The sequence below is a fragment of the Puccinia triticina genome, chromosome 3A (genome assembly GCF_026914185.1).
Source record: "Puccinia triticina chromosome 3A, complete sequence".
NCBI classification, from domain to species: Eukaryota; Fungi; Basidiomycota; class Pucciniomycetes; order Pucciniales; family Pucciniaceae; genus Puccinia; species Puccinia triticina.
Window position 1 is genome coordinate 6,627,362 of NC_070560.1, and position 25,257 is coordinate 6,652,618.

Sequence of the window (25,257 nt, forward strand, 5' to 3'; positions counted from 1 at the left end):
AGTCCTCACAGATACTGCAGCTCTGTGCCGGCTTGGTAGTCATCGGGCTTTCCAAGGTTCTCATTTGTCCTTATTTACATGTGTAATGGGGAAACACATTAGTCAGGTCTTATTTGTTCATACATATTTAAATACTTGATAATTGATACCCGTCCGGGCCATTTCCCACCCGAGACAACACGATTTCAACTACTCAGTAGCCAGGCTCAGAAAAATACAGAGGCTACTGAGTAGCTGAAATGCGGCTTCACGCAACCTCACTCAGACGCGCGCTACCTCACCCCTGTGCGATGGCCAAGTCGCACTACCTTCCATAGGAGTCGACCGCAAGACTGTGTGTATGTAAATATTTACACAAGGCTACTTACAGAAATATGTAATCATATATTTCAGTAAAATCTCAAGTCCATGCATGCTTGCAGCCGGCCGTCGGCAAAGGTGCCTCTCCCGTTGTGAGCCTTCTCGGTGCAAACCCCCGTCTCGCGCCGGGGATCTCATGCTTGCCGGCCGGCCTATACACTCAACGTTATACAAAACCGACCTCGCTCAAATCAATCAAACGGACTTTCCTCCATCATCCATGACCATCCCTGGTAACGACTGAACACATATGTTGAGTTCTCTGCAAATTTCCAGTCTCCAGTTGAATATTAAGAAACTGAGTTCTTTTTGGTTTGCGTCATCATTTGAATTAGAATCCAGAACACGATTGCCTTGGAATCATGGTCAGTAGGCGGCGTGCTGGCTTCGTTATTGCTCGAGGACCTGGTACCCGACAGCGACGGTCAGCCTCTCCAGGTACTCTTGCGAGCTCGATTCGTATGGTAGAGCGCATCTCTAATAGAAGAAACCAAGCCCCGCCACCCCCGCCAACAAGCATAGCAGCTCCTGCTCCCCAAGACGAATGGGCTGATGAAAATCTCAATATCTACGAAGCTGGGGAACAAGAAAATCATGCCGACCAAACCATGCGCCCCGCTCAACCTTCTAGTTATGTTTCTGATTATGCTCGGCGTCGCGATCAGTTAGTGACAGCATGGAAGCAGCTCGAGAACTCCATGACCGCGGCGTATTTCACATGTCAACATCACACCCGAAACTGGACCACCTCTCAAATGTACCTCCTCCCCCTAACCGAATGTACATGCGCCCCACAGCTGGTAACTACCCGAGAGCTTGATTTGATTCACACGCATGGTCAGTTATTATAAGGAAATAATATTCAATCCCTGGTAGCTAGAGATATGACAGTTTGTTGACAAAATTTAACTCGTACTTAGACCGATTGTCGGGTCAAAGCTTTACCTTTTGCAAATGCATCCCAGACCCGATACGCCTGCTCCACTACGGTTACATTGCAGCCTCGCCTACAACACCCCGTACAGCTTTTGCGATCCCAACGCTCCAGCTCTACCAAAGCCTCTGGTATGAATCTAGTCTGCCGTACACTTCGTTCATTGTTGGATTATTGTTCCATCAAGACAAGCGCTCTCAGCAGAAATTGAAAGCTCGTGGCCGCCGGGGGACCTCTCGCCAACTACGACTCCCTTTTTCACAAGCCCTTGACATTTATAACCGAATTCAGATCCTTCGAACCGAAATACTCGGCAAGACGTTAGGTCTTACAACCCAGGACAGATGGGCAGCAACGTGTCCATCATGCTTTGGACCAGAGGCTGCTGACGAGAAAGGCTCGAATGATGAGGTCTACGCCATCATAGCGATGGACGGGAACTTCCAGCACCGGCATCATAGGTATGCGAGTAAGGATGTGCCCATGGAGGCTGATTATCCTTCCAATTTCATCCCCCCCTCTCAGATTGATGGTCACCAACAGAATGAAGAAACAACTGCCAACAATGCACAAGGATTGGAGGTATGTTCTTGTCACCTCCTGGATTTTCAGAAGCTACTGAATGCAAATTCCCAATCATCTAGACATCTTGTTCAGATGCTCACAAAGCAGCCAATGATGTTCGCAATGCGTGCTCTTGGGATAAGTGTGACGATACTGGGCTATTTGGCAGCTGCTGTCGGCACGATATTCCCCTAAAGCTCAACAATATTGAGCAAAGTGGTGAAAAGTGAGTAGTATCATTCTTATGTTGTATATTTTTAGCTAGTACTAACTATCTACCATGTAAATATGATAGGCTTTACTATCCGGTGAGCATTATCGACAACCTGGTCAAAGCATTTCCGCAAAAGAGCTTTGGGGTCCTTTATGACATTGGATGTCATTTGGATGCCCATGTTCGCAAGGTTAGTCGTGCCTCCAACCAACATTACTGCATTCTTCCTTTTTGCTTACTTTTTATTTCTCAGCGCAACCTCTTAGGCAGCAACATTCGGCGGGTGAAGTTTGGAACATCTGTTTTTCATGCTTATGTCCACCAGTGGTCGTGCCAACTCGAATACAACCCTCGCTACAACCTCGGCTGGGGGCTCTCAGATGGCGAGGGCATGGAACGTCTCTGGTCGCAGTTGTCCAATCTGGTAGGGCCCCTTCGCAGTGCCACCCGAATTCACAGACTGCAATCAATCTCCCTCCTTTGCAAATACTATGGAGGCAAGCTCAAGATAAATTCCAGTGAGACAGCCAATTGTTACACTACCTACATGTGTTTTTCATGTTTCGTTGAAATTTTCTTCAAACCAGTGAGCTGGTCTTTCCGTCATCTTGAGCAGGCGCTTGAATGTATTCTAGACTGTGAATCTCGTCTCAATCACCTGTACCAGTCTCCCAATCAGTACACTGGAGAAAACTACACACAAATATTTCTTGAGGAGCAGTGGACCAAGGAGCGGGACCACTATCGAAATCACAAAGATGACGAGGCGGACCAAGCTATAGAGCTTGGAAAACTGCTCTCCTTAGAGGATGAGCTCAGGACAGCCTGGTAAAGATAAGACCATGTTCATACCCATCTATCTTGTACTGATGCACTCAAATAGGTCAGATATTCCCCGATCGCCCGAAGATGCTATCTCGCGACTTCGTTCAATCCGCAACATGATGGATCAGATCCAGGAGCAGCGGGAAAAGCTTGGCTCATCGGAAATCTTGGAAGGGATTTCTGAAGAGCACCAAAAAGCATTTTTAAAGATGTTGTACGCTAAGACCGAACTCCGACGGAAGCACTTGGCCCTTCTCGAAGAAAAAAGGCCGCTTGATCGGGTGCGCATGGGGCGTGCTTCAAAGTTAGGTGAGGTGATCACGGTCTCTCTGGTCCTGCCTTTCTTCCATGAGCTGATAAAGTGACCAAATCAAAGGTACCCGAGGCAAAGAGCGCCTGGTCAAATCACTACGGAAACGAGCGGTTGCCCTAAAAGCCGTTCTAGACAAGTATAACCGGGCCCGCATCTCTTACACCAGGGCATTCCCCCATCGACCCACACCCAGTGCACCCGATTACGATTCCCTTTTACAAATGGACACAATGAGAGCAGGGAGGCAATCTCGGTCAAGCCGCAAGTGAACAGCAAAAAAACTCAGAGCACAGAGCTTGTAGAATTCATTCATTCGTCTTCGCCTTCATTGTCTGAATCATCCAAGGCCTTCTCAGCCGCAGTGAGCGGGGTTTGAGCGCGATGGCGTGACCCTGAAGTTGTTAATTGCTTACGTTTGGGTTGGTTGGTTGTGGAGTTGGCGGAGGTGGTCGGGGCTCCCAGTTCGCTGTTGGTATCATCAGTGGTGCGAGGTGGTTGCTTCTTTGGAAGATTCTTCTTGCGACGAGGAACCACGCCAAGCAATGCATCTTGATCGGCCACTACACGAATGAGGTTCTGATTGAGGTCGTGATTAATCAGTGTGATCATAGGACCTTTGAGTTCGCGGCTCAGAGTCTTGAGCCATATTGGGTTGGACTTGGCACCAGGAAGAAAGACAAGCTTGAAACCGATTGCACCAAGTTGACTGTCACAGTCACCCCAGCTCCAAGACTGTTTCAAGCCATTGGTTTCTTCAGCTAGGTATGGGAATATCAGTTACATGAGATAACCAAGGGTTTGTCGCTTGAATTTATCTGAATTGGCTTACCAACAAAAGATCCAAGACGAGTTCGCAGGTCGGTAGCAGCTTCACGAGCAAGTGCTAAAGTGTGAAAATTGACCACATCAGTTAGAATAGAAATCGATGGGGGTGACCAGCTGATAAGCTTACAAATCTTTGCCTTGTTTACAAGGGCTGGAATGTTGTTGATTCGGAACCCAGAAAGAAATGCTTGAAGTCGATTCTGGTAGCTTTGCAGTCCATCTGCATGCTCGATCTGTTTGGAAAATGGCGCAGCTCCAGGTGTACTGCGAGTAAATTGGAAGTTGTGTGCCGAGAGGTGGTTGGATATGCCTATCAGGACAAATTCACAGTGAGAGCTCTTGGCCACATGGACCACCTATGTTCATATAATGTCAGTGGAGGGTAGAAGAACATCTGATTAAATGAGGCGGCACTTACTTTGGCCTGCCACTCGGTCATCCACTTATCAACACGTGAGTGAGCTGCCTTCAAGGACTTTGAGCAGACCCGTAAGCCGCCAACAGTCGGAACTCGAGGTGTAGGAACCAAATCTGCCGTAGTGGTTTCTTGAGGATTGTTGCCAGTTGTTGTAATATCAACAACGGCCGCCCCAGTTGGATTGGATTCCGATGCCGCATCTTGATCTGGTCCGACTGTTGGATCGGTTGCAAAGGCCCTCTTCTCATCAAGTGTCATTGCGTCCCACATTGCAGAAAGCTTCCCCATCGCTTCTTTGTCCTTAACACCCTTGCCGCCTGAATCATACAAGTTAGCCTGTTTCAATTGAAGATTAATAGGGCCTCCTCTCACTTTCTTTGAATATTGCTCGTGCAATGGGTGTCTTCATGAAGTTATTCCAGATGGTTGCAGCTCGAAGGGATTGTTTTCTTCCCCTGGAAGAATCAGATAATAACAAGTCAATTTACTTATGAATTGTCAATGGAAAAAAGATAGACTAACAAGAGCTTCTCGACCATCTCAACAGAGACTCGCCGTTCAATAGCTAGGAGAGCTAAGTCTTTCTGTTGGGTAAGGTAAAACTCCAGAAACACTTCAACATCTGAATTTGTCATGTGTTTCTTGGACTTATCCTTTGAAATCCCTCGAAGTTCATCTGCTGTCTTTTGACTATAGTCGACTTCCTCCTCTGGCTCTCGGTCTTCAACTTGTTGATTAACGTCTGCAAGGAATCGATTGATTGATTGAGACTGGGTTACAGTGGTAGCTGGCGTGGTTGAGTTGGCTGCGTTTGTGTTAACAATTGGTGCTGATGGTGTGGGCACAGGGGGAGTACTTTCAGGGACAGCAGCTGAGACGGTGGAGCGGTTAGTTCTCTTGCGCTTTCGGGGACCGGTTGCAATGGTGGAGGCGGGAAAGTGAGGGGGCAGAAGAGCCGAGGTTTGTGGGGCAGGATTCATCACATCGGAGTCGTTCTGCTGGCCTCCATGGCTGGAATGAGATTGCTGACCACCATGGCCAAATTCTTGGCCACCAACACTGGATTGTTGACCGGCGCCGCTGAAGTGTTGTCCGCCGCTGCTGAATTGTTGTCCGCCGCCGCTGAATTGTTGTCCGCCGCCGCTGAATTGTTGTCCGCCACCACTGAAAAATTGTTGTCCATCATCGAACTGTTGTCCACCACCACTGAACTGTTGACCGCCGCTGCCACCACCAAATTTTTGACTGCCGCCGCTGAAGTGTTGACCTCGACCGCTAAATTGTTGACCACTGCCAAACTGTTGAACACCAGCGTATTGCTGACTGCCACCAAGCTGTAAGCCGTCATTCAAATTCAATCCGGTATTGAGCCGCTGGCTACCATCGAATAACAGGCTTCTGTTTAGCTGCAAACCATCATCAATTGGTTGAATATCAGAGAACCGCGTGGTTGGAGGAGTGAAGTTGTTGCGGGGGTTCAAATATCCATCATGCGGAGAGGTCCGCTCCAGCCCATTCGAAGTAGGGTAGCCGTACATGTTGTTCATGGTTTCTGATGATAAATAAGCCTTGACAAACAGAAAATATCAAGAAATAGAAGAAGTAGTTAGCTGACTCTTCTTTAATAGGAACGGGTTCTAAATAAGGAAAATTGTGATCCAAACCCAACAGCTGCTTGCCAAGTGATGATTTGAGAGAGGTTGAGAATCAAAAGTTTTGATGCTGTTGAATCAGTGCGTGTATTTGGTCAGTTGAAGTTCGATTGCTCGAGTTGGAGCAGTGTTGCTCTGAGAAAGATTTATCACGGGTGGGCAAGAGCTCTCAGGGCTCCCGCTCCGGGTACGGGGCTCGGGGGTTGATCTCTGATATTTTGCAGCTGGCACCGGTAGGTTGTTACTCATATGTGTATGTAGTTACATGCTCATATATGTCAAAGTCCAAAAAGAAAGGTTTACCGGACTTGAGGTTCTGCCGAGCTTGTAAGGGTCTCGGAAGTGTTATTATATTAAAGTCTTACAAGTGCACAAGTGAGGGGGTGAGGTAGCGCGCGTCTGAGTGAGGTTGCGTGAAGCCGCATTTCAGCTACTCAGTAGCCTCTGAATTTTTCTGAGCCTGGCTACTGAGTAGTTGAAATCGTGTTGTCTCGGGTGCCATTTCCATGAAATGTTAATCTCGGTGCACATAGCCGGGACACCATCTACGTCTGGCAGCCCGTCGGCCCATAGATCCCAGCCGGCTGATTCCGATGCAATTGCCCATTTTTATCCATAAATACACTGTTGACCATGCTGACCCGAGCTGAGCCGACTCTCAAATGTAGCCGCTCGTTGACTGTTGAGTTTGTTTTTAAACTTCCCAGTACATGATCCTCGGATTGCTCAGTGGTTCGCTTCTTTTCTACCACAAGTAACAGTACCTTCTACAGCGCCGAAAGTTCAACGCCTGCAGGATGAGTTGATATTGTTTTTTTCCTCCACTCGTGACTGAGGAGATGTGGCCAAATTGTAGCCTCAGATGAGCCACCCTGAGCAACGCCGGAAGGATTGCCGGCCGCGGAGCCGCACACTCATCGGGTGCCCCGGACGCCGGCTGAGTCCTCGCAACCGGCCAACAACCGGTAAGATTCTTGACAGGCACACGGCCGGTTCTTCCACCTGACTTAGCTCGGGAAGATCCGCGCTATGCTGGCACTTCAACTTGCCTTTCATCCATGAGGATAGGGCGTGTTTTTGTGCTGGTTCTGCTAAGTTGACCAGCCGCCCAATTGTCATGAGCTCAAACCTAACCAGGGTATACATAAACAGGTTGACGTACGGGAATCAGGGCCATCAGGGAATCAGCATGAAGCCGCTGATCGCGGTCTGCACGACGCTGAGTCTGAGGCTGTCTGAGGTGTGAGAATTGCGTATGCTGACATGTTCTTCAGTTCCCAGCAGGCAGCAGCAGACCAGGAAGCTGAATGCGAGCCCATGCGACCTCGACCTTGAGCCCTGCAAGTCCACACAAATGATGATGTGGAGTGCATACATATATGTATGGATGCCCAGCCATGAGAAAAGGCCATCAAACTGTGGCTCTCACCCGGCCCCCGATGACCCTTCAGGACCATTCCCAGCTTTCAGACCTTTTTTATACATACTTGTACACACGTTGCGCAATTTTCAAAGCGGGAAAAGTTTCAAAACTCTGTTCGGAGTTAAAAACAATTGAAGTCTCAATTGGCCACTCCATAACAACCAACAATCCTTCGGTGCCCACTGGGAATCACGGAAGGCACAGGGAAGCCGTCATGCCGGCTGCCGAGTCTTCTCACATTTGTACAAGGCTAGTGTGACTGTTGTGCTCCGAGGTCTCCAAAGATCCCTTTTAGAGGCACCACTGGCTACAAAACACGGTGGATAATAACCATTGAGCGTCGCAACTCTTACCCCAAGCCCCAACGCCGGTTCAGATCAGACTAACAATACTGCAGGTTTCTTTTCCTTGTTTTATTCACTTTCTACACACAGTCAGAGACTTCAATATTATATTATTTAGGTTACCACTAGCATTATCATTGCGAGTTTACCGCGTTATACTCAACGTTCAGTCATCGTTGGCACCAGCGATCACTAGTTCGTCAGCCGGCCTGCCCGCTTTTTCTGTCTCTTTTTTTTTATCAGTCCTTTTGCAGCTTTCTTATCCTGACTGTGCCGTTATGCCTTTAGGATTTGTCATCATCGGCATCATAATCACCCAACCGAACGGTACCGTGGCACGACTAGGCTCACGAAAATTATACCTAAGCTCCGAAAGTCTCCCGCCTACATAACTCGCAGAGGATACTTTTAAGAAACACACGCACGGGTACTCACATACTGAGGTCTGCTGACTTCGACTGAGCAAATTGCATTAAGTCCTCAGAAGCAGAGGAAGTCCTTCTGCCAGAGATTTAACATCCAATCATCTTTATTACCCGCTTCTTTCTTGCGAGTCTTTGCCGATTGCTATTTTATTAGACGCACCAACGTGCCCTCAGGATTTTTCAACATCTGTCTCTTTCTTTTCATCTCGTTGGCCCCCGACGTTCCAAACCATAACCAACACCTCCCTGAGTGTTCCACTTGTATCACATTCTAGTTAGACCCACCCTTCCTTGTTGTATCCCATCTCGAAGTGCGCCAACCACTGACAACTTTTACCCTATTTTTTGTGTGTATTCCATCTTTTCTGTTAACCTCACCCACTTCTTGGCCAGTTTTCCAGTGTTCGAGTCAGAGTTACCCTTGCTGACCCACCTGTTCGCGCCTCTTACCTTTTCCTCTCCTCATCCCCATCGCCATAAATACGTAGTCATCTGTCGTCCAGCATCCCATCGCCCTCCAACTAATTGGCGAACTTCATTATCAACACTTTGCTACATCCCCTTCCTAATAATAGCCATTTGTCGATCCCTTCCAAGATTTAGTACCCAGCTTAGACGGCATCACCATGAATCTGTCCAAAAACACGGAAAATCACCCGGCTCCAATGGCGTCGCAGTCATCGAGGAATCAACCCGCTAACAGATACCCATCAGCTTCGCCCTCGCCAGTCCCCATCCGCAAGAGCCGACCATTGCAAGCTCTCAACTCGAACCAAGTTTCCCGGAGGACTTTTGGAGATGAAAACAAGGAAAATTATCGGGCAGACAGCGTTTCCCAGAGGCCAACAGGAAATGGCAAAATGGGTCAGTACTTCCATCTTATTATTCACGCCGTTTGCCTCATCGGCATCACAATTCTTCTTTGCCCGAGTCTTTCTTCTTCCCTGTCATCATCTCGGGCTTGGAGTCTACTAGGCATTTTCAAGCACTTGCTCGCCGGTCTACAACAGACCAAGCTTGAAGATATCTCCCAACGTATCTGTGGAGCTTCGTTCCGAGTCTTGTGCGGATTATCGTTATTCCGCTGCTCGTCAAACTACAATCCCCCTTCCAACTATCCCAAGCATCGCAGCCTCCTATTTCAATCCTCAGAACGAGCCGCCAGAAATGCGGCCAAAAAACGCGAAGGGTATCCATCCATATCCTCTCATTTAGTGAAAAATCCCCAGCTGCCTCATTTGATTCCTGCCTGCTATAGCTTAGCGGTTCCTTCCCTGCTCAGGGGAATCGCTTTTTCGTTTGATGCACGCGTTTTCGAGTTTGCTAGTCTCCTGGTCAGGCCGCTGGCGTGCCATTCCAACCTTTCGTTCTTCACATCCCCTCGCCCCTTTGCATGCAGTGGCGCATATGCCTTTATTGCAGAAGGATCAATTCCCTCTCCATTATCACTCGACTTTCTGCCGGGCACCGCTCTCCCAAACCGGATGTCGTCCTCCGATCAAATTATGCTCACCCTTGATGCACGCCGATGCGCTTGCACTTGGACTCATGTGGGGGCCAGCTGGTACTGCTGAACACCTACCCCCGCGCCCGTTTTCATTCTTCCATACCCTGCTTTTCGGCATTTCAATCGTCGCGGTCGAGCGACAAAGTAGGATTCACTTCTTGCCCACTTCAAGGGTTACATTTTTCAGCGATGGTACCTTTCCAGGATAAAGGGAGGAGTAGTCAAGAATAGATTTCCCAGTCCTTTCCTCATGCATGCGATCCTTTTTCCTGAAGCCATCAAGCGGTTCCTTCAGTTGTGGTGGGTAACATATCACCGGCAGCATCTCTTAGCGCGCTTCTGATGATGCCCAGGGCTCTGATAATGCTCTTTGGCTTGTCGATACGCCGATTCTCATTTCTCCATGCCGTCCCCGTATTCGCACACCCGGCCCAGCTGTTGGCATCTCCAGGGTTCTGGTCCTTGGAATAGTAGTGTCCTGTCATTCTTCAAGTTTGATGCCCTCCTTCCTCTTCAAGCTGCTTCTCTTGAACACGAGAATCAAAGGGGTGGTAGTTCCGGGCATATCTAAACAATCCAATCTTTCCCTCGTCTGTCTTTATCACTCGTAGTACCTTACACAACAGCCACTCTTCAATTCAGGCTCCCAAATAGCCGTGATTCTTCTGTCCTCTTCTGATAACTGGTCCACCGGCTCATTGACTTGATCGTAATGGCTTTACTTGACCTGTTGCCGCGGGAACCCAAATCTCCACGAAATGACTCGCATCATGACCTGAATGATGATACACCCAATGATTCATCTTGTTCTGTGGTGACTGACGACAATCACTCTTCTTTGCTTTCCTCTGAATCCGCATCTTCGCCTGGCCCCGGACTGCCTCATACACCTCCTCGACTTGACATCGCACCTCCGTCCATCCGCGCTGAACAAACGATCCCACGCGATGAAAAACAATTTTGGCCGAATTCTGATGATTCACACCCTTCATCCTGCTCAACCGATTCCGTCAATATTGCACCCGGTCCGGTTCGCTTGCCATCTGAATTTGCTTCGGAATCCACCTCTTCGTATACCGTAAATGTAGACCCGACCAGCGTCCTTCTGCAACCGCCCACTCATGCCAGCCTCTCGGCCCAAGTTCGCCAATCGCAACCTGCTTCCCAGCCCCTGGTGCCCAAGCCATCAATTCAACAAGTACAGCTTGGTTCCATCCCTAATTCGACCCAATGGGCACATCACCCAGTCAACGATCCGTTGCACTTTGTGAATGTAGACAATACCCTTTGTCACACCACCGATTTCTTCCCCAGTTCCTTCCTTCAGGGGGAGGTGGATGGGCCCGAAGCGGATCCATTTTCCAAGCTCTCCGCTCGAACGTTGGCGTTGATGGACCAGCCGGAGAGCGAAGTTACTGTGTATGACTGTGAATACTGTGACAAGACCTATCAAGGCAAGCATGCGCGCAGTATTTGGAGACGACACCTCTCCGACAAGCACAAAATCCCGCTGTCCACCCAGCCACGCCGCACCCGTTGGGATAATGGTGAGTGAGATGCTCAGGATTGTTCCCCAAACTTGCAGCAACAACTGCTGACTTTTTTTCTTCTTCTGCCCAATAGATGTTAACAGACCCAAGACTGAGGAAGAGCGTCGTGAGAGGACCCTGGAGAGCAAGCGTCGCTGGGCCCGAAAGAACCGCGCTGCCAAGAAAGCCGCTCGAGATGGGCAAAGAAACTCGATGGAACACGTGGCAGCGGTCCTTCACTCCAGGTCCCTCTCTCATAATCTAGCGACGAGTACCCCAGATAGGAGCCGGGCGCCCTCCCCAAGCATGTACCCATCATCGTTTGGTCACCGGGCTCACACAGCAGCTGGTTCCCCGGAATTCTTCGCTAGCGTTGACTCGCACGCCTATCATCACTCACTACAGGGTGCGTAAACTTCGATTTTGCTCCATATCAATACTCTGCTGACCTTGAACAGCTGCGCTCACCGTTATCGCAATCTTCTGATAGGCAATCATGGCCGATCATCCGTGCCGATAATGCCCCGTGACTCCAGTGTCCCTCACACGTTTTCGCATGGTCCCCCACCAATGTCGTCTCACTCGTCGCTGCCCTGGGGCCATGTCCCCTTCAACCCCTCTTTCCCTATCAGGCAGGCCACTGCCCCTGCGGAATGGTCATTCCAACCGGCGGCCGAATCGAAACCCAGCTCCTATTCTTTCGGAAACTACTCGGCCCCCCCGGACACGCACTCACTGCAATTTTCGGAGCGCTTCGCTAATGAGGCAAATCAATCTTGCTATTCGCCTCATTCCTCGCAAAACCAAAGCCTGCGTCAAAGTCCTCCGGCGACGTACGAAACTGAAGTCAGCCACCATTCAGAGTTGGCCCACCCACCCGAGCTCCCTGATCCCTATCCGAGTGCGCCCTTGAACTTCCAGTACCACAGCTGGGAGTTGAGCGAGCGTTTCAACTTCGCGCCGGCGGTCCCCTCGCCCCCATTGGAGCGTCTCAGCTACGAGTCGCACGCCAAGCGTCCGAGATTGTCTCTTCCGTCTCCCGGCCCCATGCCCATGCACCAATACGAGGACTTGGGCCAAACGTATGCAACCTGCGATCCGGAGGCCTTGATGGAAAGCCACAGTTTCCAACAGGTCAATGTCCAGGACCTTTCGATCTCGTCCAGCGAGGCTCTCCAGCTGGAAACGAAAAGCTCCTCTGTAGGATCAGCCCGCGATCAGGAAGCTGAAAGCGAGTACGGTAGCTTCGGTGAGCAACGCATCAGCTCCCAAGACGAGCTGAACAACACTTCCTACCACACCCTCGAATCACCGCCTTACACCAACAGGCAGCAGGATGTACTGGAAGGGCATCCCCGACCAGCCACTGCTGGAACCTTCGCACCGCTGGTCGATGACCACGAATACACCCGTCTCGGGCCCCTCGACAGAGCTGCTACGGAGCCCCAATTCTCCGGCCAGCATGATGATCTCCAGACGCCCCTTCGGGAGTCTGGGCTTCGATCCGACGGAAGGTTTCACTTTTCTCATTCGCCCATGGGTCGGATGGATGCTCCAGGTCTCGATCCAGCCGATCTGCTGAGCTCGCCTGCAGTTTCCCGACCCGATGTCAATGCGATCTCTCTCTGTCATGGCCACTATGCTCCCATGAGTGCTGGCAAGAGACGCTCTTCGGAAAGCCACCACGTCCAGCCCTCGAGCCAATCATCCCACATGAACCAGGGTGATTGGAATAACCAAGTCCTCCAGACTCCCTCAGGGCTCTCCCGCTTCACTTTCAGTAACGGCATGGTCTCTTCTCCTGCCGGTGGGGCTGGACTTTTTGGGTCGCCCCACAACCTCTTAAGCAGGAGTCTAGGACTCACGCTGCCCAGCACCGGGGCATCTGGGGAAGATTGTCTCGGGGGTCTTTTGGTTGGTTCCCCTTCTTGGGATGTGGTCCACCGAAGAGCTTGATCCGTCGAATCAGCCATTCGACCGACTTGATGCCTCCAATGCGCCGCCGCATTGAGTAATCGTCTTGTCTAGTCTGCTTCCCCCCCCCCCCCCCCCCCCCCCCCCGAAGCGCTATTTATCTGTTCATCGTGATCTGTTCCTTGCTCCTTGATCCAATCTTGGTCACCTTCCGTTCTCCTTCATCTGCAAAACCTATGCCTCCCCTTCCCCCTATCACCCTTTAAAATAAACCCGAAAACAGCCAAAAACACACGAAATCGGTACCCTTTTCGCAAGTCTTTCTTACACTCATGGATAAGCTGGATAGTTGACGCAAATGAGTACATTATTTTATTTTATTTTATATTTCATCCAATATTCTTACATCGTATGCACATACGCCGACAGAGATTGTAGATGAATTTCTTTTTCAGTATCCTCTTTTTGGGTTTCTTTATCACTTACATACATATCGCCGAAATTATCCCCCCTCCGGCTTTCGAAGACTCTTGATGTTTGATGTCACCGGGCCCAACTGCCAGTTTTCTGTCTGTTTTCATCCCCTCGGCTTTCTCCACTTACATTCCATTATAGATTCCAATTAATATCTGTTGAAAGCGAAGAACGTTCCCAGTGAGTGTTGTGAAGATGCTTTGTGCCTTGATCACTGAGTAACTAGAGAGCCATAGAATAAATGAAGCATGATTGATTGAGATGGAGTTTTCACCAGCAAACACGGTTCAGTGCCTCCCTCTCAATCAAGCCATTAGGTGACGTGAAGTCCTCCAATGTGTAAGCCGCCATTAGGTGACGTGAAGTCCTCAAATGCGCAAGTTGCAATAGGTCACAATGCTCAGCATGGTATGTACTGTTTTTCTAATTCTTGTCGTGTGAGGATGTTCTGACTTAATCTCTTAGTAAACCAGAGAGCCGTAGCATTCATGGAAAAAAGAAAACAAGTTGTGCGATGAGGATCAGGTATACCATGTCGAGATGCAACGGGAAGCGAGTTCTACGTCGCTGGAGATGTAAAAAAAAAAAAAAAAAAAACAAGCGATAGATTACGCCGGTTGAGAGGATCGGAATGTACCAGCAGATTGTGGGGAATGTGTGCTCATTTGAGTTTTTGGATGGGATGCCATTCCATGATCAGCTTGCCGCCCTCGTTTTCTTCTTTGACAAGCTGGCCGCCGAAGCCAGCGAGCTGCTGTTCGACGACGGCCAGGAGCTCGTCTCTGAGGTTCTGGTCGACGAGCTGGTGCCTGGCGGGGGGGTTGAGGAGGGCGCGGACCTTGTAGCCCTTCTCGAAGCAGTGCTGGACGGCCTTGAGCTTGTGGCTGAGGTCGTTCGGCCCGATCTTCCACGACAGCTGGATCTCCTTGACCACGCTGTCGAGCCGGTTCGACTTCTGCTGCTCCTTCTTCTGCCGCACCTTCGTCCGCTCCTTCTGGACCAGCGCCTCTCGGGAGACGATCTTGCAGATCGGCGGGCTCGCCTTCGAGTTGACTTCGATCAGGGTGTACTGGCTCAGATCCAGTCGGGCGAGCACTTCCCGGGTCAGGGCGGGCTCGACGAGCAGGTTGCTTGCGGCGGCTTGGGCCGGGTGCGGATCGGTGGGGGCGGCCGAGGATGGGTTGAGGGTGCTGCTGGGATTGACGAGCTGGATCCACTCGGACTTGATCTGATGGTCGCAGGCCGCTTTCCCCTTGTGCGGATGCTGTTTTGAGGCTGCAGAGGAAAACGCCAGTCTGGAGGTTCCAACGAGAGGGGTTGGGTGGCCCGGCCGGGAGTTCGGCGACGGGGCTGGCCGGCAAGAGGATGAGGAGGACTGCGGATCGAGATGAAGCCGTCGGACGAGTCGACCAGGGTTGTGTAAACCAAGAGCCCGCGGCACACCTATCGTACACTGCATGCTGTTGGTGATGAGGATATCCAAGCACCGTTTCGCTTGGTGTGCGAATGCAGGCCTTTGTATTGTCTTGGAAGCCAAAAGGACACGTGGATGAGAGACTGTTGAGGCTTCTCAGAGGTCTAGACATTGTACATACCATGATGGAATCCAGCTGCTTTGGGCCTCGGCGAGTGTGAGTGAAGTGTGGTGTGGCCCGAGCTTAACTAAGCCTCTCCAAGGAGGCGCGAAGCGTCTCCGAAGGAGAGGCTTACGTGTAAAGTCGGACCCCCGGGCTGAGGACATCCAAATTTTGGCAGGGAAATGCTAAAAAATAAACTCAACACCCAATTAAAAATAAATCACGAGTCCTTCTCAAATGCCTTGAGGGGCAGTTGTAGCTGCTGTGATTACTCGACGGTTTCAAGTGCGAGAAAGATACGAGCGAACTAAGTTGAGGATTCATTGCAGGGATGAGGAGGTCTATTTATAGACCGGAGGGATAGAGTAGTGCTCGAAGTGAATCAGAGAGAGATGAGACAAAGACGGAGGGACGAGTCCATCTGATGGGCTCGTCACAACAATAAGTTATACATATATGGGGCCGGACTTGGAGAAGTCCGGCTCGGTGAGATCAGCTAATATACAAGGATAAGAGAAACAAAGTACGGAGCATCTACAAGAGTGCCGCGAAAGGCTAGATATATCTGTGGGGGGCCGAGAGCGGCATATATGAATAATGGTTAGAAGCAATTATGATGAGGCACCAGGACTGAGAGCAGTCCGAAGAATATACGAGAAGGAGAGGCCTAAGGTTATGACCTTAGGCGGCGAACATAGGGGTTTCCATAACCGGGAGTGGGAGACTTCACACTGCCCATCTTGGGCATCTCCTGCTTTTTATTTGGGAAAATTTGGCCATAAATGAGCTGCTCAGCAGCTTTTTTGGCAAGGGCACTTACAGGTTTGGTAAAGCAAAGTTCGATGACCCTTCGGATTCTGTTTTTCTCGGATCACGGAAAGTCTCACGGTTTTTAAAGTATCAATTTACAATTTTAATAGAAAATTTGAAATTACTCTCCAGCTTGTATGCCTTATGCCGTGTATGCAATAAGGACCGGATCTATCCGAGAACTTATCTGGGCCTGCATTGGGCGGATTGCTCCAATGTCCAATACTTATCCATTCCCCTAGCTTCCTAATGCTATGGAAACCTTGAGCTTTGAGGGCCGTACATATACCAAAAAATCACAAGCTTTTCAATGGTCTGAGAGGTGTGACCAGAATCAGAGTGCTTGTGGGTGATTTGGGGGTTGTAATGTGTTCCTCAGCCAAATGGCTGGTTGCCCTCACGCAAAATTTGGGACATAATATTTAAGCCCCTCCTTCGGAGGCGCTTCGCGCCTCCTCGGAGGGGACTTGTGTTAAGCTAGGGTGTGGCCACGGCACAGGAGGCAACAGTTACATAAGGCGGGGCGGGGGCGCCGCGCGTGCGCTGTGCAAGTCTACTGCCGTGACTTCTCGTGCGCGAGGCGGCTGAGATGGGGCCAGATGAAGGCCACGTGGAAGTCGAAGGAAGCCCATGTTCGTCGGCGATCCGGCTGCGCGTGCGGCGTGCCCTGGTGCTCGGCTTGGAAGAAGACGGTGGAATAGCGAGAGCCGAGTCAAGCTCCACTTGATTTCCAGCTTCATCTGTAGCAAGGGGGTTTTCACTGTTTTCACGATTGACCTCTTGGGGCTATTTATCTGCGGAGGTTTTTCGCCGACATCATTTCATCCAGTTGCACTCATAGCGAACTGTTGCCCATGGCTTGAGTTGCTGCAAGCTCCTGGCCTGCTGATCCCAAAATACCCACTCCCCTGTGTTTTGTAAGCTTGGGCTCCTGATCCGAGTGCGCAGCTTCAGTTGCAGTGGTTCCTCACTCTCTTCCACTTCCTGATCTCAATATGTAGAACAACCGCCTTCCTGCTGGAGTGATCTTCAGTAACTGGTTTAACCTTGTCCGAACTGATTGAATTGCGAGCCAGGAGTGTATGTGTTTATGTATGTAAACACATAAGCAGTACAGCCCCGCTGGGACAGCCCCTGTGTGCGGTGGCGGCGTCCCAGGGGGGCCACTGCCAGGCTGGGGCAGCCATCCTCATCCCCCCCTCCACTTCACTCCCCAAAACCAGCCGAGCAGCAGCCGCCCAGCCAACCATGGCTCTCCCGGACCCCACCAGCGACCCCGCGAACAGCCATCGCCCACAAACACCACCACCACCACCCGCCGAGCCAGCCAGCAGCAACAGCCTCGCCTCCAAGGACCCATCCACCCCCGAAAACAGCGCCGACGGCCAGCAGCCCGCCAGCAACCCCTCCTCCACCACCGGCTCCAGCTCCAGCTCCAACCCCCAGACCAACAGCCCCGGCACTGGCACTGGCCCGGCTACTCCCGTGAGTGTGATGATCCAGATCTTCCTAATCAGGCCCCCCAGCTCTCCCATCACCACTCCTGCCAATGAGTAATGCTGACTACCAGACCTTCCTGCACATTGCCAACACCCCACCCCCCCCGTGCCTGCCGCTGTTTTATCCCCGACTCGCCCCACAACGCTCGCACCTGCTCCCCTCGGCCGACACCCACCCTTGTATATTGTTATATACCCAACCCACCCACAAAACCCAACCGCACCCACGCCCCATTCGGATGATATAAACCGTCCTCTGTTGTACGATACCACCCGAACGAACACACACACACACACACACAAACCATTCGCCTTTCCTCCGCTCCATGGCTCTCCCGTTCTTGCCCTTCGAGCCTCCGCAGGCCCCAGGCCAGGGCACCGGCTCAGCAACCACTCCTCCCTCCACCGGCGGCACAAACACACCCCCCGGCGGAGGAGCGCCGAACAACTCCAGCCAGCCCACCAAGCCCACCGACCCGCTCGTCCCGGTCCCCCTTCCCTCGCCAAGCCCACTCCCCTCGCCACCCACCCCTGGCACCAACAGCTCCACCCCCAGTACCACAACCCCGACCACCCCGACCACCACCCCCACCACCACCACCACCAACAATACCAACACCACCAACACCACCACGCCCACGAACCCCAAGACGGACAACAACCAGCCCGCGAACGTCGTGCCCATAGTCACCAACAAGGGGTCCACTAACAACAACCCCGGCGGCGTCAGCACTATCACCACCACCATCAGCGCTCCCTTTGGCCCCGCCACCGGCCACAAGAACACCACTGCTGCCGCCTCATCGCCTCCGCCGGACACTTCCAGCGGCCTGTCCAGGGGGGCCATCACAGGCATTGCCGTCGTCGCCGGGATCATCGGGTGAGCCCTGCATGCTCATTTGCAAGCGATTGAAGAGAGAGAGTTGATGTTTTTTTTTTTTTTTTCTCGTTCAAGATTTGTGCTGCTGTTCTGGGTGGGTGTGCAGATCTTGCAGTCCAAGCGCCGTCGCCGCGAGGAGGCGGAGATGCAGGAGATCGACTTCGACCCGACGGGCAACGGGAGCGTGGCTGGCGAGCTGCCGTTCCCGCGGGCGAGTGGCGGCGGAGCAGGAGCAGGAGGAGGGGCAGGAGCAGGCGGGGGGCTGGAGCGGGAGATGGGCTCGTTGAGCGGGAGCAACTCGCTGAACTACCACAAGGGCGGCGGCCCCTACGGCGGCCCGGCGGCGTACGGCGACGATCTCGGCGGCCCGCCGGCCGACAGCGAGCTCGTCGACCCCGCCCACCAGCTCGAGTACGACTCCGACCTCCAGCGCCACCCCACCCTCGGCGCCGCTTCCGCCTACTCCAACCCCTCCGCCCACCAACACTACTACCCCGCCGCCCCCGCCGCCCCGCCCAGGCAACCGGCCCCGTACCCTGCCTACGCCCCCGGCCTCTATACCCCGCCGCCCCCTCCTAACCAGATCAGATACGAACCCCCGAGCGCTATGAGCTACGACTACAACTCCGCCCAGTACCCCGGCGCGAATACGAACCCCCACAGCGACTACTACCGCTAGGAAAACTCAGACCCCCTTCCCCGCTCTCTCTTCTTGTTTGTGCCGCTTCTTTCACTCTCTTGATGAGATTCCCTCCTCCTCTCTCCATCCTGTTAGCCCCCGCCTTCGACGCCCCCTCGCCCGGCGGCCACCACACCCCATACCCCCCCCGCCCAGCCCTTCCTTTCTTTCTAATCCCCCGTTTTTCGCTTTGGAGTCCCTCCCTCTCTCGTCCCGTTTTATGAATACCAGTTTAAATATATCTATCGCTTCTCGCGCGAATCGCCATCCAACCTCAAAAAACAATAAGATCCAAAGGTGTTGCAAATGGACGATAGAAGGCGGGGTGGGGTGGCAAGAGATCAGGAGAGCCAGTTCGTATGCCGAAAATTGTACATATCGTTGTAGTTAGAAGGGACGTGCCGACAGCCCCCAGTTCGCCCGGACCCCGGCGTCCGCTGCCTCAGTCCCTTTGGTCCGGCCCGACGAAGCGCCCGCATCCTCTCTGCCCGACCCGACCTTCCCTCGTTTCGCCGACACCTGGCCCGGGCTCCCCACACTCATTGATCTGGCTATTTGGCCCGACGACATCCGTTCCAGAGCCATGGTCCCGGCGCCGGCCTCTTTGTCCCGCCTGCTTCTCCTCGCCCCCCACCCGTCACCCATACTCCCTCTCCCCCTTAATCATATAGTCTCTCTCTCTCTCTCCCTGCCGTCCGGGGTCGCGCCGCTAGGCTCCCTCGCTCCTCCTGTCCCCTTCCTCATCCCTCTCCCCCCAAAAAAACCAAAAAAAACCCTTAAAAAAACTTCAAAACCGCCGAAAAATCCCCTGAAAACCCTGGAAAATCGTAGCGAGCTGCCGGGACAAGAGCCCCCTCCGTTCGCGACCCTTTTCAGTTTTTGGTGACCACACCAGACCGCACACCCTCCACGATCCAGGTTTTTTTTCTTCTTTTTTTCACGAATGAGCTTTTTTTTCAATTATTGTTTTTCTGAGTTGCGCTGTGGTTATTAGTTTGGTGTGTTAGTTGTTCAGAGTGCGTAAGGGAAGTGTGTGTGATATGTTTGTGAGCTGAGGAGCATGGTCTGCAGGGAAAGCCTTGCTGCGCATGGGAACACATTAATCTGCAAGAGAATTGCGGGGTTCAATATTGCACATGAACTCCATGATCAGTTTGGACAGGTTGGGACATTGGAGGACTTCCCATCACCTGATTAAGCATTTCTAATGTGTGTAAAACCAAAATATAGAGTGACTGATATATTGTGGAGTGAGCAGTTGTGTAGTTGTTATAGAGGAAACTGAGTGCAGGTATTCTGCTGGGGGAAAGTTACAACAGGGGAGGAGAGCCTCCTTTTATAGACAACAGTGAGGGATTTTAGTGCCAGAGGAGCACCACATGAAGTATTTAAGCTAGGTACATGAGGGATTTTGGCTAGTGCAGTTTCTGAATGTGTGAAGGTGATTGGGCAGAACTGTACATGCAATTATGGGAGGTGATCTGCAGGCTGAAGCAGGAGGTGTGATTGGTCAGGACAGGATGTAAGTGTAGTCATGCTTTAAACAGGTCACCTGCTGTTGTTATGCAATGGAAAATGTTGAGATTTCACTGATTGAGGGGAAGGCTGAGAGTCAAGGAGTGGGGATTGACCAAGGAGCTGGACTTAGAGATTGGGGGCACTGATCGGTCTGATTTTGTTAAACTCTGACTTGATGATTTTTATTTCATTTCCAAGGAGTGGACACTAACCAAACAACTAGAGAGCCCCCCAGCAAGATCCAAAGGGGGGCCTAACAACAATAACAGGGGACAGGACAGGTACTTGGCCATACAAATCAAGACAGGGGACAGGTGACAGGAACAGGGGACAGGGGACAGAACAGGGGACAGGGGAAAGAACAGGGGAGAGGACAGGACCCAGGAGATAGGACAGAAAAACAGGGGACAGGTGATAGGATGTGAGCGGACAGAAAGACAGGCTCATATTCTAACAAAAATCCACTAGCACATGCAGCAGTGACTGCATGTGTACACTCAAGGGTGAAAAGCTGTGCTGTGCTGTGAAAAGCAGTCAGCGCAGCGCAAAAAGTGCACCCCCGCTGTGAGGGAATCCCAAAAAGCAGTCTTGTGCTTTCCCCCCAGGCCAAAAAGCACTGTGGAACTACTCTTTGGGATGAATAGAGCTGGAGAGGGAATGGTGCTTTAATGGGCTGCCTCTCTGGGAACAAGAAAAAGATATAAAAGTATGGACTCTTAAGGAAAGGTGTGGCTGTGGAGATTCTTGAGGTAATAGGTATGTCTAAGGGTTTACTTTCTAATAATCTAATAGCAAGGTAAAGGTAATGTAAAGTCTGTCCAGCCTGATATATTTGGCATAGACTTATCAAGCTTGTCCACTCTGATTTAATGGCATAAGCTAGGCTAGTAAATGGTGACCAGTGATCTGGATTGCTGGGACAGGATCTGATGGGGAACAAATGAAGAGGAAAACAACCCAGTTTATATACACAGGAAAGAGGAGCCATGAGGAAACAAGGATAACCTGGAGGGAAGCATAGAACATTCTACTTCTATAGGATGAAACAGCCATGTGGTCAGAGTAGTGGGTCAAGGAGTCACATGATGGTGTAATAGTGGGTGGGGATGATGCCATCTTCTGGGGGCTATGGTGCAATCTTCCTAGTTAGAGGAGGGAATATGTGAGACATAACACGGGTAGAATATTCTATGATCTAAGATAGGAGTAGTTAGGCGTTTCAGGAAGTGTTTCAGGGAGAAATAATCTAGGGATTGAAGATAGGAGGAGTTAGGTGTTTCAGGAAGCGTTTCAGGAAGTGTTTCAGGGAGAAATAATCTAGGTGGGGTTTGGGGCTATGTCTAGTATAATGTGTATCATGTTGGGTTTGGAGGGTGAAGGGTTTCAAGGTTGCTTATACATCTTTGAGCACATGGTTCTAAGGAAACACTAGAAGAAGGGGGTAACATGTGATCTGGGTAGATGTTTGAGACTAGGGAGAGGGTTTATCCAAGTGAGGGTGAGTGTGGGAAGAGGGAATACTATTATCCAGGGTATTACCATTGAGTGGGGATGTTGAGGGCCTTGGGCTTTGCTGACAAGGGGGCCAGAGGTATGGGATTTAGTCTTGAGGTGTGACAGCCTTGTGATTGATGTTTGCTGGTTTTCTGGTTAGATCAGGATTGGCTTACCACAGCGCAAGTGCAGCGCAGAAAAGCATGCTTTTTCTGTGAAAAAGTGCAGCACAGCGCAACACGCGCTGCATCCATGCTATATGTTGCTGCGCTATAGACGCGCAGTGGCTTCCAGAAAACCACACTGCTGGCCGCTTTCAAGTGTCTGCTGCGCTGAATGGCTGCAGCAACCCACAATTAAAACTTCTGCAATGACCATGCCAACTCCTTGTTGCTGTGTCTGTCCCATCAGCCTGCTTCTTCCGCCCTATCCCCCAGACACGATTGGGCACCATGGCTGACTCAAACCGCGGATTGGAAGAAGTACCTTCCACAGACCATTCCCACACTCAGCCTGAATCTTCCCGCCTCTGTACCCCTATGACCAGACCAGGCTTGATAGCCGCACAAAGCAACTCCCAACGTGCTCTGGTTCCAATTTTACCCAAGCCAAAGCAATCCCGCTCAGCCAATCATCAAGTGGATTTTGAGCAGGAACACTGTGAGCTTGGTTCAGAAGGCACCAGCCAGGTTAATTCTTTTTGTGTTGATGAATCATATTTTTGCAATATTAAAAGGGCCTTGGAAAAACGACTCCCAACTTTTGGGAAAACAACTCCCATACGTCCGCGCAACTACTTTTTGACCAGCGCTTGACGCCAACCTAGACCCTTTTTTTGGGTACGGCTTTTTTGAGAGACGTTGACCCAAAACAATTTTATTTTGAGAGTTGTTGTGCTAATTTTTTGTATTATTTTTTTGGGTTTACTTTGCACACGGTGTAGCCGTTATTCCTGTGTTTGTAGGAGAAAAATTAAAACTTTTATTGGTACTCTCTAAACGCCTCAAGATAGCAACAAATGGAAGGCAGAAATGGAATCTACGGCCAAAATAACCCCTAGTCACCAACTGGAACCACCTTCATATCTCTACTGGATCAGAAGATACACGGATCACACCTTTCACATGCTAGTCTGGGACAGTTCACAGAGTATTTCACATATGATTTCACACACAACTCAGCTCTAGGATACTTTGCATAGGATATTGAATACCTCATATTGAATTCCTTTGTTTCTTTTATTTCCTTCCTTTGATTCCACTCAACCACAAGTTGGCCACTGTTTTGATATTGCATACATATGAAACTCATGTAACCCCCTAGAAGTTAGAACCCTTCTCAGTTTACTATATAAGGAGGCCTCTGCCTGCCAGTTGTTTCCTCCCTCATGCCATCTGGCTCCCATCATCCATCTACTCACCTGTCACAGTTATTTATTACACATACACATCACAGTTACTTGCAATTCACACTCATAGTTGATTTCACAAACCTTTCACAAGCCTCTCAAAGTACTGGGTTCCAATCCTGGTGGAAGCATAGCTTTCAAACCTTGACCTTCTCTTTTTCACTTTATATACCCTCTGCTCACAGACCTGGGTTCAAGCCCCATCCAAGTCATCAGTATTTTCTGCCCATTTCAGACTCCTCATCTGTTTCTTAGACACTCAGAACTTTCCACCATACAATCCAACTATACTCTTCATCTCTGAACATATCCTTATCACTGAATAAAACTGCCAAGCTTAGCTTGGTGGTCTTGTTTTCTGATATCCAGAAAGGCAGAGTTTGCACCTCATCCATACCTTTCACCATTCAGCAAAAGGGTCTCACGACACCTTTTGAGTCTTACAACGGGGGGAAACTTGTTGCGCACGGGAATTTCTGTTGACTCGGTGTCACGTGACGTTGGGCCCCCCTCCATGCAGTTTTCTGTGTCAAGAAGCAAGACGGGAAACTTAGAGTGGTCCATGACTTACAAAGGCTTAACAAGGTAACCATAAAAGACTCTGGACTTCCCCCAAATCCTGAAGAACTCATTGAATCTTTCACTGGAAGGGCCTGCTATGGGCTGGGTGATATAATGGGAGGATATGATGAAAGAGAATTAGCCTTGGAATCCAGACCCCTCACTACATTTGAAACTCCCCTTGGAAGATTCCAACTCACTAGATTACCCCAAGGAGCCACCAATTCTGTTGCAGTATACCAAGCCCAAATGATGTGGATCCTTCAAGATGAAATTCCAAGTAATGTAGGCATTTTCATTGACGACGGCGGAATTAAAGGACCTGTTTAAGACTATGATCAAGAAACCCTAGAGGAAAACCCTGGAATAAGAAGATTCATTTGGGAATATGCTGTCACCCTGGAAAGAATTTTGTTCAGGATAGAAGAAGCTGGACTTACAATCTCTGGTAAGAAATTTGCTTACTGTGTGCCTGCTTTGGACTTGGTAGGGCATGTGGTCTGCAAAGAAGGAAGAAAAATCGCCAAGAAACAGCTCAACAAAATAGAAACCTGGCCCAATCCTGACAATTCCACTGAAGTTAGAGGATTCCTTGGAGTCTGTGTGTATGTCAGGATGTTCATTCCTGGACTCTCAGAGCTTGCCTCACCCCTTAGGAAACTCACCAGAAAAGATGCTGAATGGACTTGGGACCAATCCTGTCAAGAAGCCTTTGAAAAACTGAAGAAACTGGTTGGCTATGACATTACCCTAAAGAAATTAGACTACAAGGAAGATGCAGGTATAATAAAGTTAGCAGTTGATTCCAGCTACATAGCAGCAGGTGCAGTACTCACCCAGGAAGACAAGGGTCTGGACAGGCCTGTGCTATATGAGTCTGTGTTATTTTCCCCTACTGAGTCCAAATACTCTCAGTCCAAATTAGAGCTCTGCGGCGTCACTAAGATCCTGAAGAAACTTCAAACTCAACTCTGGGGAAAGCATTTTGAGCTATTGGTGGATGCAAAAAGTCTTATAGAAATGATAAATTCACCCAGTTTACCTAATGCTCCCATGACCAGGTGGGTTGCCTTCATTCAACTATTTTCCTTTGATATGATCCATGTTCCT

General features: G+C 50.5%; 6 protein-coding genes across 6 annotated transcripts; 3 read left to right on the top strand and 3 right to left on the bottom strand.

Annotated features, from left to right (window-relative positions):
- Nucleotides 1-722: 722 nt before the first annotated feature.
- Nucleotides 723-3,479, top strand: PtA15_3A713 (uncharacterized protein; the record flags this gene model as incomplete). The annotated part of the gene is made up of 5 exons (XM_053167708.1): nucleotides 723-1,197; nucleotides 1,281-1,705; nucleotides 2,740-2,900; nucleotides 2,956-3,206; nucleotides 3,274-3,479. 5 exons carry the CDS (start codon nucleotides 723-725, stop codon nucleotides 3,477-3,479), a joined length of 1,518 nt encoding a protein of 505 aa, XP_053018898.1.
- A 40-nt stretch (nucleotides 3,480-3,519) lies between these two features.
- Nucleotides 3,520-6,000, bottom strand: PtA15_3A714 (uncharacterized protein; the record flags this gene model as incomplete). Its single annotated transcript, XM_053167709.1, has 6 exons — nucleotides 3,520-3,968; nucleotides 4,040-4,093; nucleotides 4,163-4,391; nucleotides 4,454-4,770; nucleotides 4,826-4,908; nucleotides 4,976-6,000. The coding sequence occupies 6 exons, from the start codon at nucleotides 5,998-6,000 to the stop codon at nucleotides 3,520-3,522; spliced, it is 2,157 nt and encodes a 718-aa protein (XP_053018899.1).
- Nucleotides 6,001-8,923: 2,923 nt separating this feature from the next.
- On the top strand, nucleotides 8,924-13,289 carry PtA15_3A715 (uncharacterized protein; the record flags this gene model as incomplete). Its single annotated transcript, XM_053167710.1, has 4 exons — nucleotides 8,924-9,161; nucleotides 10,893-11,351; nucleotides 11,428-11,739; nucleotides 11,824-13,289. The coding sequence occupies 4 exons, from the start codon at nucleotides 8,924-8,926 to the stop codon at nucleotides 13,287-13,289; spliced, it is 2,475 nt and encodes an 824-aa protein (XP_053018900.1).
- A 1,093-nt stretch (nucleotides 13,290-14,382) lies between these two features.
- On the bottom strand, nucleotides 14,383-15,319 carry PtA15_3A716 (uncharacterized protein; the record flags this gene model as incomplete). Its single annotated transcript, XM_053167711.1, has 2 exons — nucleotides 14,383-15,246; nucleotides 15,317-15,319. 2 exons carry the CDS (start codon nucleotides 15,317-15,319, stop codon nucleotides 14,383-14,385), a joined length of 867 nt encoding a protein of 288 aa, XP_053018901.1.
- A 2,037-nt stretch (nucleotides 15,320-17,356) lies between these two features.
- PtA15_3A717 (uncharacterized protein) lies at nucleotides 17,357-19,166 on the top strand (the record flags this gene model as incomplete). Its single annotated transcript, XM_053167712.1, has 4 exons — nucleotides 17,357-17,593; nucleotides 17,970-18,487; nucleotides 18,563-18,688; nucleotides 18,869-19,166. 4 exons carry the CDS (start codon nucleotides 17,357-17,359, stop codon nucleotides 19,164-19,166), a joined length of 1,179 nt encoding a protein of 392 aa, XP_053018902.1.
- Nucleotides 19,167-19,553: 387 nt separating this feature from the next.
- PtA15_3A718 (uncharacterized protein) lies at nucleotides 19,554-19,751 on the bottom strand (the record flags this gene model as incomplete). Its single annotated transcript, XM_053167713.1, has 1 exon — nucleotides 19,554-19,751. One exon carries the CDS (start codon nucleotides 19,749-19,751, stop codon nucleotides 19,554-19,556), a length of 198 nt encoding a protein of 65 aa, XP_053018903.1.
- Between the last annotated feature and the right edge of the window lie 5,506 nt (nucleotides 19,752-25,257).